This window comes from Spea bombifrons, chromosome 2 (assembly GCF_027358695.1).
Source record: "Spea bombifrons isolate aSpeBom1 chromosome 2, aSpeBom1.2.pri, whole genome shotgun sequence".
NCBI lineage: Eukaryota > Metazoa > Chordata > Amphibia > Anura > Pelobatidae > Spea > Spea bombifrons.
The window spans coordinates 56810831-56826977 of record NC_071088.1 but is presented as its reverse complement, the minus strand read 5'-3'; the positions used below and the strand labels follow the sequence as shown (position 1 = coordinate 56826977).

Below are 16147 nucleotides of genomic sequence, written 5' to 3'. Positions count from 1 at the left end.
TATATATATATATATCATGTCTGCTCAAATTCTTTGTCATTGGTGTGCATGCTTATCATTCTGCATATATAGCTTTATTTTGTGCGTAGAGGGGACTTACATAGCATAGCCACCTACCTTTTTTCTTTGTCTTCTTATGCGATTTATGGTGTGCAGTTCTAATCTCTATATATCCAGAACTGTTCAATGTTACAGGGGAAAAATGTACGTTTGCAGGTCTGAGTTAGGATCTACAGTGATCCAAATTGCTAGACATATTCAAATGATGGCCAGCTATTAGAGGTATATATATATATATATATATATATATATAGATATATAGGAACTAGAGTATATTTCCTATTTTCTGTGTTTTTGACTGTATATTTGACAAAAGTGTCTAGATCATATTAAATGGGCCTCGTCGATGTGCAGCTCTCCAAAAGACACTAGAAACCGAGAACAATAGCATTTCTATGTTTCAAAGTTCTTTATCAGCTTTATCTTGCTTTCACACATTGAGATCATATGTCGCTTGGTCTCTCAAACTCAAAAAACAGAAGAGGTAGATGTGACACTTTTTTCTATTCTGCTTTTCCCAACCCAGTGTTTTAAATAAACGTATCAAATACGTTTACGAGTTAAGCTACGGCTCTGTATACCAAAGCAAATGGAATCTGCCAATTACACAAACACTTGGTAGTTTCCTAGTATATTGTCACAGTCTCTTTGTGCCGAAGTACAAAGTGCAGTGTTAGCAGATGATGGAGGGGTAGGGCAGTAATAGCATGATGCAGTGTAAGCAAGCCGTGAGGCCTCAAAGTGCAATGCTGGCATAAGGAGATGGGAACGCAGGGTAAAGAGTCAATTATAAAAACAAGGGAAGTACACTCCGCTAATATATTTAAGTAAAATGCATACTGGAATCCATTTTGAATGGATTCTAATGCATTATATTATATGCACATCAGTGCATGTGTTTTTCTATATATGCTCCATTGTGTTTCCATTGAAGTCAGTGGGAGCTGAGCTCCTATAGAATACAATTTGAGTAGTGCCTAACAATCACAGGAAGCTTTGCTGTTTTCAGTTGACGCAACCAGAGAAGGAGAATGAGGTCTCGTTATCTAAGTCAAATACCAGAAGAACACATACACTGATTCTACATGCAAAAGTGCATCTATTACATCCATGAAATGGGAAATAAAGGATTGTTACAGTTGTAAGATTGGAGTATTTACATTCCCTGTAGATGGTGACACTATTTTTAAAGATAATTTACAATATGATAGCAAATGCACACTGTGCAAAGATCTCCGGTATCTTGCCATTATAGAAAGAAGTGTCTGAAGGACCATAACAAAGTACTGGGATATTAATATAACTGGCACTTTATCGACAAGATTACTGTGATTTAGGCATGACATATGATGTATTCACACAGTATGGAATTAAAGGGACACTCCAGCCACTATATGCACATGATAGCTGAGAGGTCTCTGCAGGATCCCCCAAACGCATTTGCTACTTTCCTACTGACTGCACCTATTTGCAGTAAATTCACTTCAAGAAATGTTTGAATTGTTTAGTATGGGTATTTGTGTTTTAGTTGATTCTGTATTGTATGCGTCAATGTATTTGATAATTTGAAAAGAACATTTAACAAGGTTACCATGAAAGCCCCAACGTGATCATTTAACCCCTTCGTGACAATGGCTGATTTTATTTTTTGTATTTTTATTCTTTCCCATTTACTAAACCCACACAAGCAATATATAGTTTTTTCAGAACAAGAAGGGCTTTCTTTAAATGTTATTATTTGGATTGTATCATATCATTTACAATAAAACAATTACTTGTTTTACTCATCTATAAAAGCTAATGAAAAACCTGCTAAATAGATTCTACTATTTTCCTGAGTTTTGGAATACCCAATGTTTAAATTTTTTTAGCTTTTTTTTCTCCTGTTTATAGGACAAACAGTACATGTAGCGTTTTTCAAAACCATTTTTTAAAAATCTGGTACTTTTGCACCAGTGTGCTACTTGGAACATCTTTAAAGGCATCAAATCCAATTTACCCCCTTCAAACCATATATTTTTGAAAACTAGACATAGGGCTGCAACAACTAATCGATAAAATCGATAATAATCGATAATGAAATTCGTTGGCAACGAATTTCATTATCGATTAGTTGAATCGATTATTATCGATTATAAAATGAGGGTTTTTTCAGAGCAAACGCTCTGAAAAATCCCCCTCATTATATAATCCGTTTAGTCTGACTCACCGTCTCACAGCAGCAGCTCCTACTTACTCCCCCTCCCTGTAATCACTGTGACAACTGGCCCCGCCCCTTCCTTCTCCAGGCCAGAACCACATGGCTGTGACACTCATCTAACTGTAAGTATATGTGTATATATATATATATATAATGTGTATGTGTGTATATATATATATATATATATATATATGTGTGTGTATATATGTATGTAATATATATATATATATATATATATATATATATATATATATATATATTTGGGCTACTGAAAGTTAGGGGAGGTGGGGGTTAATTTAGGGGCAGTTATGGTTAGTGGGGTGTTTAGGGTTAATTTAGGGGCAGTTATGTTAATAGGGTGTTTAGGGTTAATTTAGGAGCAGCTGTGGTTAATGGGGTGTTTGGGGTTAATTTGATGCAGTTGTGGTTAACCCCTTCGTGACAAAGGCTGATTTTACTTTTTGTACCCTTCGTGACAATGGCCTTTTTAACATTTCTGCGCTGCTTGTGTTTAGCTGTAATTTTCTTCTTTCCCGTTTACTGAACCCACACACATTAGATATTGTTTTTTTCAGGACAAGAAGGGCTTTCTTTAGATGACATTGTTTTGATTGTATCATATTATTTACTATTAAAAAAAGTATAAAATATGGTGAAAAATTTAGAAAAAAATGACTGTTTCTAACTTTTAGTTGAAAAATCTTTTACTCATCTATAAAAGGTAATGAAAAAACCTGCTAAATAGATTCTACTATTTGTCCTGAGTTTGGAAATACCCAATGTTTTTATGTTTTTTTGCTTTTTTCTACCCATTATGGGGCAATAAGTACAGGTAGCGTTTTGCTATTTCAAAGCCATTTTTTCCAAATCTGGTAATTCTTCCCCCCATGTGCCATTTCGGGTATCTTTGAACCCGGCCAATGCAATTTACCCCATCAAGTCATATATTTTTGAAAACTAGACAGCCCAGGGTATTTCAAATGCTGGTATTTTAACTCTTTCCATGCACTTATTCTACCAGCAGCCTATGTCAAACTTTATGGTAGTCATTTTTTTGCATTTGTTTTGCCACACACATTTTACTTCAGGTATGAATAAACAGGTTCTCGTTTATGTCACTATCACAAAACACCCCAATATGTGTTCAGCAACATCTCCTGAGCGCAGTGATACCCCACATGAATGATTTTGCCTGGCTGTTTGGAGGCAAAAGGGCCACATTTGGGGCATGCGCATTTTTCAATGTTGAACTTTGGCATTTGGGGATCCACTGCCCATGCCCTATTTGGTACATCTTTGAGCCGGGCCATTTCAGTGTGCCCAACAAAACCATATATTTTTGAAAACTAGACACCCCAGGGTATTTTAAATGCTGGTATTTTAACTCTTTGCATGCACACATTTTACCACCAGCATCTTTTCAAAGTTTGCAGTAGTATTTTTGTGTGTGTATTTTTCCCACACACACCTACTTTATGCATGAATTTACAGCTCCTGGTATATGCCGCTGTCACACGACACCCCATAATGTGTTCAGCAACATCTCCTGAGTACAGTGATACCCCACATGCATGGGTTTGTCATTTTTTGGGGGAACTAAAAGGCCACATTTGGTACGTGTGCATTTTTTTAATTGGAAATTAGATGTGTGGCCATCCTTCCCCCGGTGTTAATTGGGACATTGTTGAACCCGGCCAATTCAATTTACCCCATCAAATCATACATTTTTTAAAAGTAGACACCCCACGGGCATTTAATATGCCAGTATTTTAACTCTTTCCATGCGAGAATTGTTTTATGCTAATATGCTAATTTTAGGACTTGCTCACAAAAATATATTTTTTATATTTATTTTTTTTTTTTTGCCTTTTTTTTAAAAAAAAATTTAACATTTTTTTTCAACTTGGAGGTTCCCCTGATAGTGACATCAGTGGGAAATGATTTTTACATTTTACTGTTTTTTTACTATTTTTTTCTAATTATTATTAATTTTATTTTATTTTTTAATTTATTTTTACTAATCACACTGTGATTAGAAAGCTGGGCTCCATTGACTTGCATGGTGAATGCAGTACCTGTATTCAACCTGCAAGTGGAGCCAGAGTTCTCTAGATGGTCTGGACCATCTAGCGAACTTTAAAACTTGTTTGTATCTCTTGCAGGGCGGCGGCCATCTTGCTTGATGGCGAAGATCACGGGCAGCTGCGGCTGTGACCGCTCTCCGGAGCGGTCACAGCCCATCGAAAGGTATGTGTTTGGTGTCGCTGGATGCCTCCTGATCGAGGCATTCCAGCGACACCATTTAAGTTTAGGAGGCGACCGTTGATCGCCTCCTAAACGCTTTTAAAACGGGCGTCCGCCGCCATACAAAGTATGGCGGATGTTGACGCCCCGTGGAGGGGCCAGAGATGGCCCCTTCGTGCCGATCGCGGCGTTGCTGAATGCCTCGAGGTCGAGGCATTCAGCAACGCTTTTTGGGTGCAGAAAGCGAAAGTAGATCGCTTTCTGCACCCGTTTAAAGACGTGCCGGTCCTGGCACGTCAATTGTCGTAAAGCACATGCTTTTCCGTGTCGTGCCAGGACCGGCAATTGTCGTTAAGGGGTTAATGGTGTGTTTAGGGTTAATTTAGGGGATGTTGTGGTTGATGGGGTCTTTAGGGTTAATTTAGGGGATGCTGTGGTTAAGGGGGTGTTAAGGGTTAATTTAGGGGCAGTTATGGTTAATGGGGAGTTTAGGGTTAATTTAGGGGAATCTAAATACTGGGGGCAGTGAAGTGACATATCTGGGGGTATAAGGCATATACAGTATATAAGGCATATGTGGGGAGGGCAGTGTGGCATGTCTGGGGAGGACGGAGTGGTGTATCAGGGTGTATAAGGCATATCTGGGGGTAGAGTGGCATATCTGGGGGTAGAGAAGTGGCATGTCTGGGAGGCAGGGTGGCATGTCTGGGGAGGATGGAGTGGTGTTTCAGGGGGTATAAGGCGTATCAGGCACAGTGGCATGTGGGGGGTAGAGTGGCGTGGCAGATGTGGGAGGCAGCGTGGCGTGGCAGATGTGGGAGGCAGCATGGCGTGGCATATGTGGGAGGCAGCGTGGAGTGGCAGATGTGGGAGGCAGCGTGGTGTGGTATATGTGGGAGGCAGCATGGAGTGGTATATGTGGGAGGCAGCGTGGAGTGGTATATGTGGGAGGCAGCGTGGAGTGGTATATGTGGGAGGCAGCGTGGAGTGGCAGATGTGGGAGGCAGCGTGGAGTGGTATATGTGGGAGGCAGCGTGGAGTGGTATATGTGGGAGGCAGCGTGGAGTGGCAGATGTGGGAGGCAGCGTGGAGTGGCAGATGTGGGAGGCAGCGTGGAGTGGTATATGTGGGAGGCAGCGTGGAGTGGTATATGTGGGAGGCAGCGTGGAGTGGCAGATGTGGGAGGCAGCGTGGAGTGGCAGATGTGGGAGGCAGCGTGGAGTGGCAGATGTGGGAGGCAGCGTGGAGTGGCAGATGTGGGAGGCAGCGTGGAGTGGCAGATGTGGGAGGCAGCGTGGAGTGGCAGATGTGGGAGGCAGCATGGCGTGGCATATGTGGGGAGGGCAGGGTGGCATGTCTGGGGAGGATGGAGTGGTGTTTCAGGGGGTATAAGGCGTATCAGGCACAGTGGCATGTGGGGGGTAGAGTGGCGTGGCAGATGTGGGAGGCAGCGTGGAGTGGCAGATGTGGGAGGCAGCGTGGAGTGGCAGATGTGGGAGGCAGCGTGATGTGGTATATGTGGGAGGCAGCGTGGAGTGCTGTGGTAGGCAGCGTGGCATATGTGGGGGGCAGCATGGCATGTCTGGGAGGCAGCGTGGCAAGCCTGGGCTCAAATGTGCATATATTGGGGGCTGGTTGGGAAATAAAGACAGGAAATGTATTATCAAAGTTTTTTTATTCTGCTGTTTGTATTTAACATCATTTGTTTATTAAATTATTTTAAATAAATGAAAAATTTACATTCATTTTTTTTATCCGATTAATCGATTAATCGAAAAAATAATCGGCCAACTAATCGATTATTAAAATAATCGTTAGTTGCAGCCCTAACTAGACACCCCAGGGTATTTCAAATGCTAGTATTTTAACCCTTTCCATGCACTAATTCTACCACCAGTCTTTGTCAAATCTTGTGATAGTCATTTTTTTACTTCACACGTTTTACTTCAGGTATGAATTTACAGGTCCTGGTATATGTCCCTGTCACACAACACCCCAATATGTGTTCAGCAACATCTCCTGACTACTAAACGACCACATTTGGGAAGTGTGCATTTTTCAAATTGGAATTTTGACATGGAAAATTATGCCCACATATCCTATTTGGATATCTTTAAAGCCAGTCAGTTCAATTTATCCAATCAAATCATATAGTTTTGATAACTAGACACACAGGGTATTTCAAATGCTTATATTAACACTTTTTATGTACACATTTTACCACAAGCCTGTTTTTTTCCCACACACATTCTTCATAAGGTATGAATTTACAGCTCCTGGTATATGTTGCTGTCAAACAACACCCGGAAATATGTGTTCAGCAGCATCTACCCCCCCCCCATGCATTGGTTTGTTGGGTTATTTGGCCACATTTGGGACATTGGATTTTTCAAATTTGATATGTAGTCATCCTGCTCCCTGTGTTATTTGGGACATTGTTGAATCCAGGCAATTCAATTTACCCCATCAAATCATAAATTGTTTTAAAACTAGACACCCCATGGGCATTTAATATGCTAGTATTTTAACTGTTTCCATGCAAGAATTGTTTGTGAAGATATAGAGTTAATTTTAGGACTTGCTCATAAAAACAGACATATATATATATATACACTGCTCAAAATAATAAAGGGAACACTTAAACAACACAATGTAACTCGAAGTCATTCACACTCAGGAAGCAACACTGATGGACAATCAATCAGACAACAGGTGGAAATTATAGGCAATTAGCAAGACACCCCTAATAAAGGAGTGGTTCTGCAGGTGGTGATCACAGACCACTTCTCAGTTCCTATGCTTCCTGGCTGATGTTTTGGTCACTTTTGAATGCTGGCAGTGCTTTCACTCTAGTCTACAACCCACACAAGTGGCTCAGGTAGTGCAGCTCATCCAGGATGGCACATTAATGCGAGCTGTGGCAAGAGGGTTTGCTGTGTCTGTCAGCGTAGTGTCCAGAGCATGGAGGCGCTACCAGGAGACAGGCCAGTACATCAGGAGACGTGGAGGAGGCCATAGGAGGGCAACAACCCAGCAGCAGGACCGCTACCTTGCCTTTGTGTAAGAAGGAGCACTGCCAGAGCCCTGCAAAATGACCTCCAGCAGGCCACAAATGTGCATGTGTCCACTCAAACAGTCAGAAACAGACTCCATGAGGGTGGTATGAGGGCCCGACGTCCACAGGTGGGGGTTGTGCTTACAGCCCAACACCGTGCAGGACGTTTGGCATTTGCCAGAGAACACCAGGATTGGCATATTTGCCACTTGCGCCCTGTGCTCTTCACAGATGAAAGCAGGTTCACACTGAGCACATGTGACAGACGTGACAGAGTCTGGAGACGCTGTGGAGAACGTTCCGTTGCCTGCAACATCCTCCAGCATGACCGTTTTGGCGGTGGGTCAGTAATGGTGTGGGGTGGCATTTCTTTGGGGGGGAGCACAGCCCTCCATGTGCTTGCCAGAGGTAGCCTGATTGCCATTAGGTACCGAGATGAGATCCTCAGACACCTTGTGAGACCATATGCAGTTGGCCCTGGGCTCCTAATGCAAGACAATGCTAGACCTCATGTGGCTGGAGTGTGTCAGCAGTTCCTGCAAGAGGAAGGCATTGATGCTATGGACTGGCCTGCCCGTTCCCCAGACCTGAATCCGATTGAGCACATCTGGGACATCATGTTTCACTCCATCCACCAATGCCACGTTGCACCACAGACTGTCCAGGAGTTGGCTGATGCTTTAGTCCAGGTCTGGGAGGACATCCCTCGGGAGACCATCCGCAACCTCATCAGGAGCATGCCCAGGCGTTGTAGGGAGGCCACACACACTACTGAGCCTCATTGTGACTTGTTTTAAGGACATTACATCAAAGTTGGATCAGCCTGTAGTGTGGTTTTCCATTTTGATTTTGAGTGTGACTATATATCCAGACCTCCATGGGTTGATAAATTTGATTTCCATTGAGAATTTTAGTTTGATTTTGTTATCAGCACATTCAACTATGTAAAGACGAAAGTATGTCATACGATTAGTTCATTCATTCAGATCTAGGATGTGTAATCTTAGTGTTCCCTTTAATTTTTGGAGCAGTGTAATTGGACTTTTTAAAATTTAAAAAATGTTTGGAACTGGAAGGTTCCTCTGATGGTGACATCAGTGGAGAATTGTTTTTACATATTACCATTTTATTTAACTTTTTTAAATTATTTTATTTTTTTACTTATCACATTGTGATTAGACTTGCATGGTTGAATGCAGTACCTGTATTCAACCTGCAAGAGGAACCAGAGTTCCCAGAAGGGTTTGGAGAGACCCTCTTGGAAACGTGTTTACATCTCTCGCAGTGGTTGTGACCGCTGTCCAGAGTGGTCACAGTGTGTCCTGGGGTGGTTCGGTGTTGCTGATTGCCTCGCTATCGAGGCATTTCAGCAGCACCAGTGAAGCTTAGGTGCCACTGAAATGCTTATTTCTTGCTTAAACGATTTTAAAGCGGGCGTCCGCCGCCATACAGTGTATGGCGGATGTTGATGCCCCAGACATGGCCCCTGATACCGATCTCAGTGTTGCTGAATGCCTTGACATAGAGGCATTACAGCAACCCCGTTTGGGTGAAGAAAGTGATTGTAGATCACTTTCAACACCAGTTTAAGGTCATGACGTGCCAGGCACGTCAATTGCTTTTAACTGTTTTTTCATGACGTGTCTGGCACGTCAGTTGTCATCAAGGGGTTAAATGGACAGTTTAATGTTTCAGCCTCACCAAAGAAAACACATATTAAAGTACTTTTTGAGTACTTTAATATGTTCTCTTTAAATAAATGATAATAACATTAATAAAATACTTACCTTAGGTGGAAGCTGAAGAACAACTCTTCCTCTTGAATTAGCCAGAGGCAGGAAAGAGCTCCCTTCTCTAAATCAAGGGGTCTCATTAGACACATCACCCTGGAATGCTCGCCGAGCCATAGCTGGAGCTGACTGTAGGCCACTTACCAAGAGATGTGTTCGGCCTAACACATTCCATTTACTGATTCTGAATCAGAATCCCTAATTCATTTGCAAGCAGGACATCTGTACATTTAAAGGGACTGTTCAGCTATCATGCATTAATGCGCATATGATGGCTGAATGTCTTTACATTTCCATGTGATCCCAATCACAAATGCATGGGAGAATTCTGCAGAATGCTGTGGTTCACTGCTCAGTCAGTTTTGGATGTGATATCCTAGTTCCTTCATTGTTTTCCTCCTTCTAAGTTTGCTTATCTTGTGGTTCATATACTCACCCCAACTCAGCTCCTCCCGTACACATGTGCAGAAAGACCTCCTATTGATTTCAGTGCACTCATAAAGTACTTTAATGCGCATTGTTCTTTGGTGAGGCTTTCTGCAACATTACATTTTTACTTTAATGCAAGTTATATCTCTTGGTTCTTGAAGCTTTAAGCAGATACAGAAACAGTACATACTTTAGACTTGCACCTGCTCTCTAACTCTATATAAAACACTCTTGTTTCCATCACCTCATGCACTGATGTAACCTCTTCATGTTACAACACACTAACTGCTGCCCTTAAAGAAACAGACATGTTATATATTTTTTTTTACAGAACTTTATCACTTTATACTGTAGTCTTCTTTTTTTGCTTCTCATAGAAATAGTTTTTGCAACAATAAAGTACTTAGTAAGTAATAAAGAAAAAATAAACTTTTAACATGATAAAATGTTGCAACTCCAGGGTTGCGGCATACTGTCTCCTCCACATTCCGTGATTTGCGCCAGATTGCTAGAAGCAACCACAGACAGGAAAGGGCTCTGTTGAAATCCAACTCACATTCAACTCGTGTGAGTGTGCTCCCTCCAATGCCTGTGAATCCCACTGGAAAACTAAACAAGTAGTATTTGAGCAAGATACAATTTCCCTGTAAGAAACAATGAGGCACACAGTGTTTACATCACTGGTGTGTAAAAAAACAAAATTACTGGAAAATGGAAATAATGTCTAAATGAATAAAGTGAACATGCAAGGTCTCTACACCTGCAGAACATGGATTTTTCATAGTCACACTTCAAAATCCATTTTATTTTACGTCTCTCTTCCTTTATAGTAAATACTGTAGCCCTTCTCCATCTTCTTCTTACTAGTCCTAGCCTGTTCAAATCATAAAACTTGCCACTAGGTGACAATGTATTAAGAGTATAGATGCCACTTGTTAGAAAAGAAAATAAGTGCATCTTTTTGGTTCTACCACGCTCAATTTCTTCAAAAATTATTGCATACCTCAAAGAGTCAGAACATAGGCATCATTTTCATGCTGCACAATACCAGTCAACATTGCCTTGTTTTAAACTCTACACCCAAAATTGTATCAGCCATTTCAGGGACATAATTCAGAAAATAGGTAGAACATATCACTTTTCATGCAACCTTATATATTCATTACAGGTTTAAAATTAATCCCACATCATTTATTCTATTGAATAAACCACCACATTGATCTCCTTCACCTTACAACATATAAATCACTTTTAATACCAGACCACCTTAAACAACTCACATCAGGATGAGCAAAAAACATTTTAAATCCTCTCTAGTTACGCTCCTTTTTAATCCTTTTCATTACTTGCATGTCGCCTACATTTGCACTGTGAAACCAATAGTTTCACAGCCAATAGTCCCACAGCCATGATTCCTAGAATTTTACTTTTGGCACATAACTTATTTTGACTGCTTAATATAGACTTGTATTTATACACTCTTCCCAAGATCCTAAAAAAAGAGTTCTACAAACAGCACAGCTTCTCGTGATTGTTACTTTTATCTTTATTTTTTTTCCTGACCTCCTATTGTAGCTTTAAAAAATTGATACTGTTTACAACATAGGACAGAAGCCACACTTAATAAAGTCATCAGCCACATATGAGGCATTATAAGTGTCCTACCTAATACTGCAGGAAGGCAAAAACCTAACAGAAATGATTATTAAACTAACATGAAACTAACATTTTGCCTACTATTTTTCAACTTCAGAGGATGCTTAATAGTTATGTGCTGCAATAGTTATATGCAGACTCTAATTGGTTGTTGCTATAGAAACCTAAACATCTTCTGTGTTGTTTTTATGTGTACTGCCTTAAATGGACGCTACAGCCATCATATGCACTTTAGTACATATAATACCTGCATTGCCCCTTTTGCCAATTCATAAGGGGTTCTGCAGAATCCCCATATGTATTTGCTCCTTCCCTCATCCTCTATCTTTTTTTGCCTATTTTCCAACCCCATCCATGTGATATGCTTACCACCAATCAGTTCCAGGGCTAGCTCAGCGAACGATTCGTTTGCGATGGGGGTTCCGAGAGCATGCACCGAAAGCTCTTACATTAAGTTAATTGAAGCAGCCAATCAGTGGCAGGAACTGTCAGACCGCACCTGCAGCTTCCACCTCAGGATGGCAAATTTATTTTTTTTATTTTTAGTTTTTAATAATGCATACTCACAAAGCAGAATAGAGGATGTAGCACAAGCTTTGGTTGTGTTGGTGGAAATTTCAGCACAGCGCTTAGTGCCATTCCAAAATAAGGGGGCGATGAATAAACGGACCAGCTGCTTATGTGACAATAACTAACATTTGCCACTTGGGTCATAACACCACCTATGCTCTTACCACTAGCCTCATTCTACCTCCTCTTATTATGTCTGAACTCCATACCATTATTGCCATTATTTCTTCCTCTTTCCCCTTCCTGTTTATTTAATGGTAATGCCAGTGTAATTGGAAACTGCTTTCTTTGGGACATAAATAGATCATTAACTAGACTGGTTACGTTTAAATCAGACTATGGTATCGTTCATTTTCTCTCTTTCTGAGTTGCCACTGTTCATATTCTTGAAGGTAAACCACTTGGAGGAAATATATCAGTCGACCTGTGTACTTAAGATGGCTTTTTCTAGCTAAATTTTTCCATTTTAAGCAGCGGTGTCTTAAGGGCAGCATCTGGTTGTTAAAAATAAATAAAATAATTTAAAATAATAACACTGGAGAGCCTGGGAGAGTAAACACTGTTGTGTGCTGTCACTATTTACTTGTACGTACGGTTAACAGGAACACAGGCTGCTTTGAGCTAACATAGGCAGGGCAGTCTTAGTGCCTTAGTGGACCCAGCAGTACCCACTAGAACCTGCCCCAAATGTGTAGCGGTCCGTCCGGTACCTGACAAGGTACAATTGAAACCTCCACAATACACGAGAGATGTGCACAAGAGATATCTTCCTGCACACAGTGTACTAGTGTGGGGTGACAAAGGGGCTTCTTGCCTGGGGCACTATTTGGTCTAGGACCAGCCCTGAACATAGATTATAGATGGAGCAAAGTACAGGTGATATGGCAAATAGAGTTGAACCCTTTTCATTTCCTACCTAGACCACAGAGACTGTGATTTATGCATATTAGATTTGATCTTATCAGTTACAGGCACCTCTTTTCTTTTATATGACCTCTCATCCTCGCACAAACACTCACAAACCCCTCACCGCCACCCCTCGTCTATTTCAGCATCAACCTCATTTCACTCACCTGCTGGGCTGGGAGCCTGTAGGCTGGCTCTCTTTTTAAATGGGGATTTGACTCCAGCCATGATGCTTGTGGGTGTCAGTTTACCTCTGTAGCAGAATCCCACTGATGTGTTCAATGTGTTTATGAGAGGGCTGTAGGGGTGTAAGCAGGATTATGTGTACAAATGATCTGTGTGTATCAGAATGTGTATGCTTGTCTGTAATTTTGTTCAAAGGGTGAGCAAGATGTACCCTGTGCCCGAATATATTGGTAAATGTGATGTATAAGATTGCATTGCATAGGAAGGGAACAGTGTGGCATGAGCAGGAAGAGAAGGAGGTGTCTGTGTGTATATGCATTAGTATGTGAGGAACTGTTGTTGCAGTTTTATCACATGCTCCTCCTCCTCCTCCCCCTTTGCAAGTAACAATGTGTACAGGTCTCATGGAAGATCTGTGTGATTTCATAATGGAGGATATATTGTGCTTCTTTGTACCAGAATTCATGCATCTTTTATTCTGAAATTAACAGATTAACGTTTCTGTTTTAATGTAAATACTAGACTTGTGCATTCGTATTCGGGCGAACATGAAAACGAACACGATGGGTGCGTTTTTGTTGTTCAGCCTGAATACCAAACATACGAACATTGAGGCGGCAAAACATATATGAAGACGAAGACACACAACACGAACTTTGTGTTCGTCTTCATCTACTAATTTCCCTGGTCCCTTCCCCATCTAGCCTACCTTATCTACGCAGCATCTCCTGACGGCGAACCTACGGATTTCCGCTCCCGTTAACCCCTGCGAAGCTGCGTAGATAACGGGAGAGGAAATCCGTAGGTTTGCTATCAGGAGTTAAACTTGGAGCGGGGAGACAGGCCAAGTTCCCCGTCAGGAGTTAAAGGGTCGTGCAAGCTACTCTATTAGTTGCCTGCAGGGGCCTCCTCTGGCATCAACCAATGCAGGCGACCGATAACTCCTGACGGCGCAATGTCAGAGGAGCTCCCTGCCGGCGACCAATAGAGTCGCTCGTACAGACCTTTAACTCTTTGAGCGGGGTGACTAATGGTCTCCCTAGGCCAAGTGCCGCGTCAGGAGTTAAAGGCCCTGCCAGCAACAAATAGAGTCGTTCTTAAAGGCCCTTTAACTCCTGGTGGCGAACCTACGGATTTCCTCTTCGCCAAAGCCCGTATTAACCCATTCTACAAAAAAACGAAGAAAAAACACAAACGAAGAATGTACACGAATATTTGCCCAAACCAAACACAGGGACGGGTGAATATTCGTGGAATACGATAATTTTTTCCCACACAAAGAGTTTGCCGGTGCCCAAGTCTAGTAAATATTATACATCATTCCCCCTTTTTCACATAAGCCATAGCAGAGTCTCACTGTTATCGGCTGCTCCGATAACATGGGGTGCATTAAAGGGTAATGAGGATATATATGTCTGTTCCTATCATGATGTAGGATGAGCTTTTACCCCTTTTTTACAATGATTGGCCATTTTTGCTGTTGTGCACTAGACTGCTGTGCAAGTCAAGCAAAATCGATTCAGACAAAATTTTCCCTTTTGCTGCGTTTGTTTTTTGATGACGAATTTCTTTTTCAGCCATTCGTTTCGGATTAAATTCAGAGGCCTTTCTTGATTTCAGATTCGATTTTGCATTGCAGGACCAGCAGCACCACTCCAATAGATACATATATCCAGCATCATTCAATGCTTCCCAAAATTGGACGATTGTGTTAAGGTGGAAGTAGAAGGTAATAAAGCAGCAGCAGAAGTGCAGAGGGGAGACTGAACCCCAATTTTAGAAAAAAGAACAAGAATTGATTCCCTAGAGTAAAGAAGGTCAATGATCTGAAGAAACAGGCGGTAGGGCAGATACTACCACTAAGACACAGCCAGATTGTACAGTACCCCATAGCCATAAGAATCCCATAACCCATATGAGAAAAAAAAGAACAAGATTTGACCCGCAATATTAAGAAGGACGTTGAGGCACAGAGGCAGGGCACACGGCAGGCAGACACATCCAGCCACATGTCTGTACACCTCCCCACAATATAAGAAAAAGGAAGGAGACTAAACCACAGAGCAAGGGCAGAGGGCAAGCTCACATACACTCACTGGCCACTTTATTAGGTACACCCGTTCATTTGCTTGTTAACACAAACAGCTAATCAGTCAATCACATGGCAGCAACTCAATGCATTTAGGCATGTAGATGTGGACAAGACAACTTGCTGAAGTTTAAACCAAGCATCAGAATGGGGAAGAAAGGGGATTTAAGTGACTTTGAACGTGGCATGGTTGTTGATGCCAGAGAGACTGATGATCTACTGGGATTTTCACACACAACCATCTCTAGGGTTTACAGAGAAAAAAAGAGAAAATATCAGGTGAGCAGCAGTTGCGTGGATGAAAAATGCCTTGTTGATGTCGGAGGTCAGAGGAGAATGGGCAGACTGGTTCGAGATGACACAAAGGCAACAGTAACTGAAATAACAACTTGTTACAACCAAGGTATGCAGAATACCATCTCTGAACACACAACACGTCGAACCTTGAAGCAGCACCAGAAGGTCAGCTAAGAACAGGAAACTGAGGCTACAATTCACACACGCTGACCAAAATTAGTCTGATGAGTCTCGATTCCAGCTGCAACATTCAGATGGCAGGGTCAGACTTGGGTTTAAACAACATGAAAGCATGGATCCCTCCTGCACATACATATATATATATACACATATAAATATATACATATACACACATATACATATATACATACCGTATCGGCTCGAGTATAGGCCGCACCCGAGTATAGGCCGCACCCCAAAAGTTAGGTGCTTTTTTAAAGAAAAAATTTAATTTAAAGTGTAATAGTTATGCTGCCACTCTGCCTCCCTGAGACATGCTGCCACTCTGTGTGTCCCACTCTGTGTGTCCCCCCCCGAGATATGCTGCCACTCTGTGTCCCCCCCCAGATATGCTGCCACTCTGTCCACCCCCCGAGATGTGCCCCCCTTCCCTAGACTTACCAGGAGGAATCGGGGCCCCTATGTTGTCTGCTTCTGGCATGACC

General features: G+C 41.8%; 1 protein-coding gene across 1 annotated transcript in view; it reads right to left on the bottom strand.

Moving 5' to 3' along the window:
• AMPD2 (adenosine monophosphate deaminase 2) overlaps positions 1–13410 on the bottom strand; it is a 53726-nt gene extending 40316 nt beyond the window's left edge. The window contains exon 1 of the mRNA XM_053454287.1: positions 13078–13410. Coding sequence (XP_053310262.1) covers positions 13078–13138 — 61 coding nt within the window. The 5' untranslated portion in view covers positions 13139–13410. The remainder of the gene's footprint in view (positions 1–13077) is intronic.
• Positions 13411–16147: the final 2737 nt, after the last annotated feature.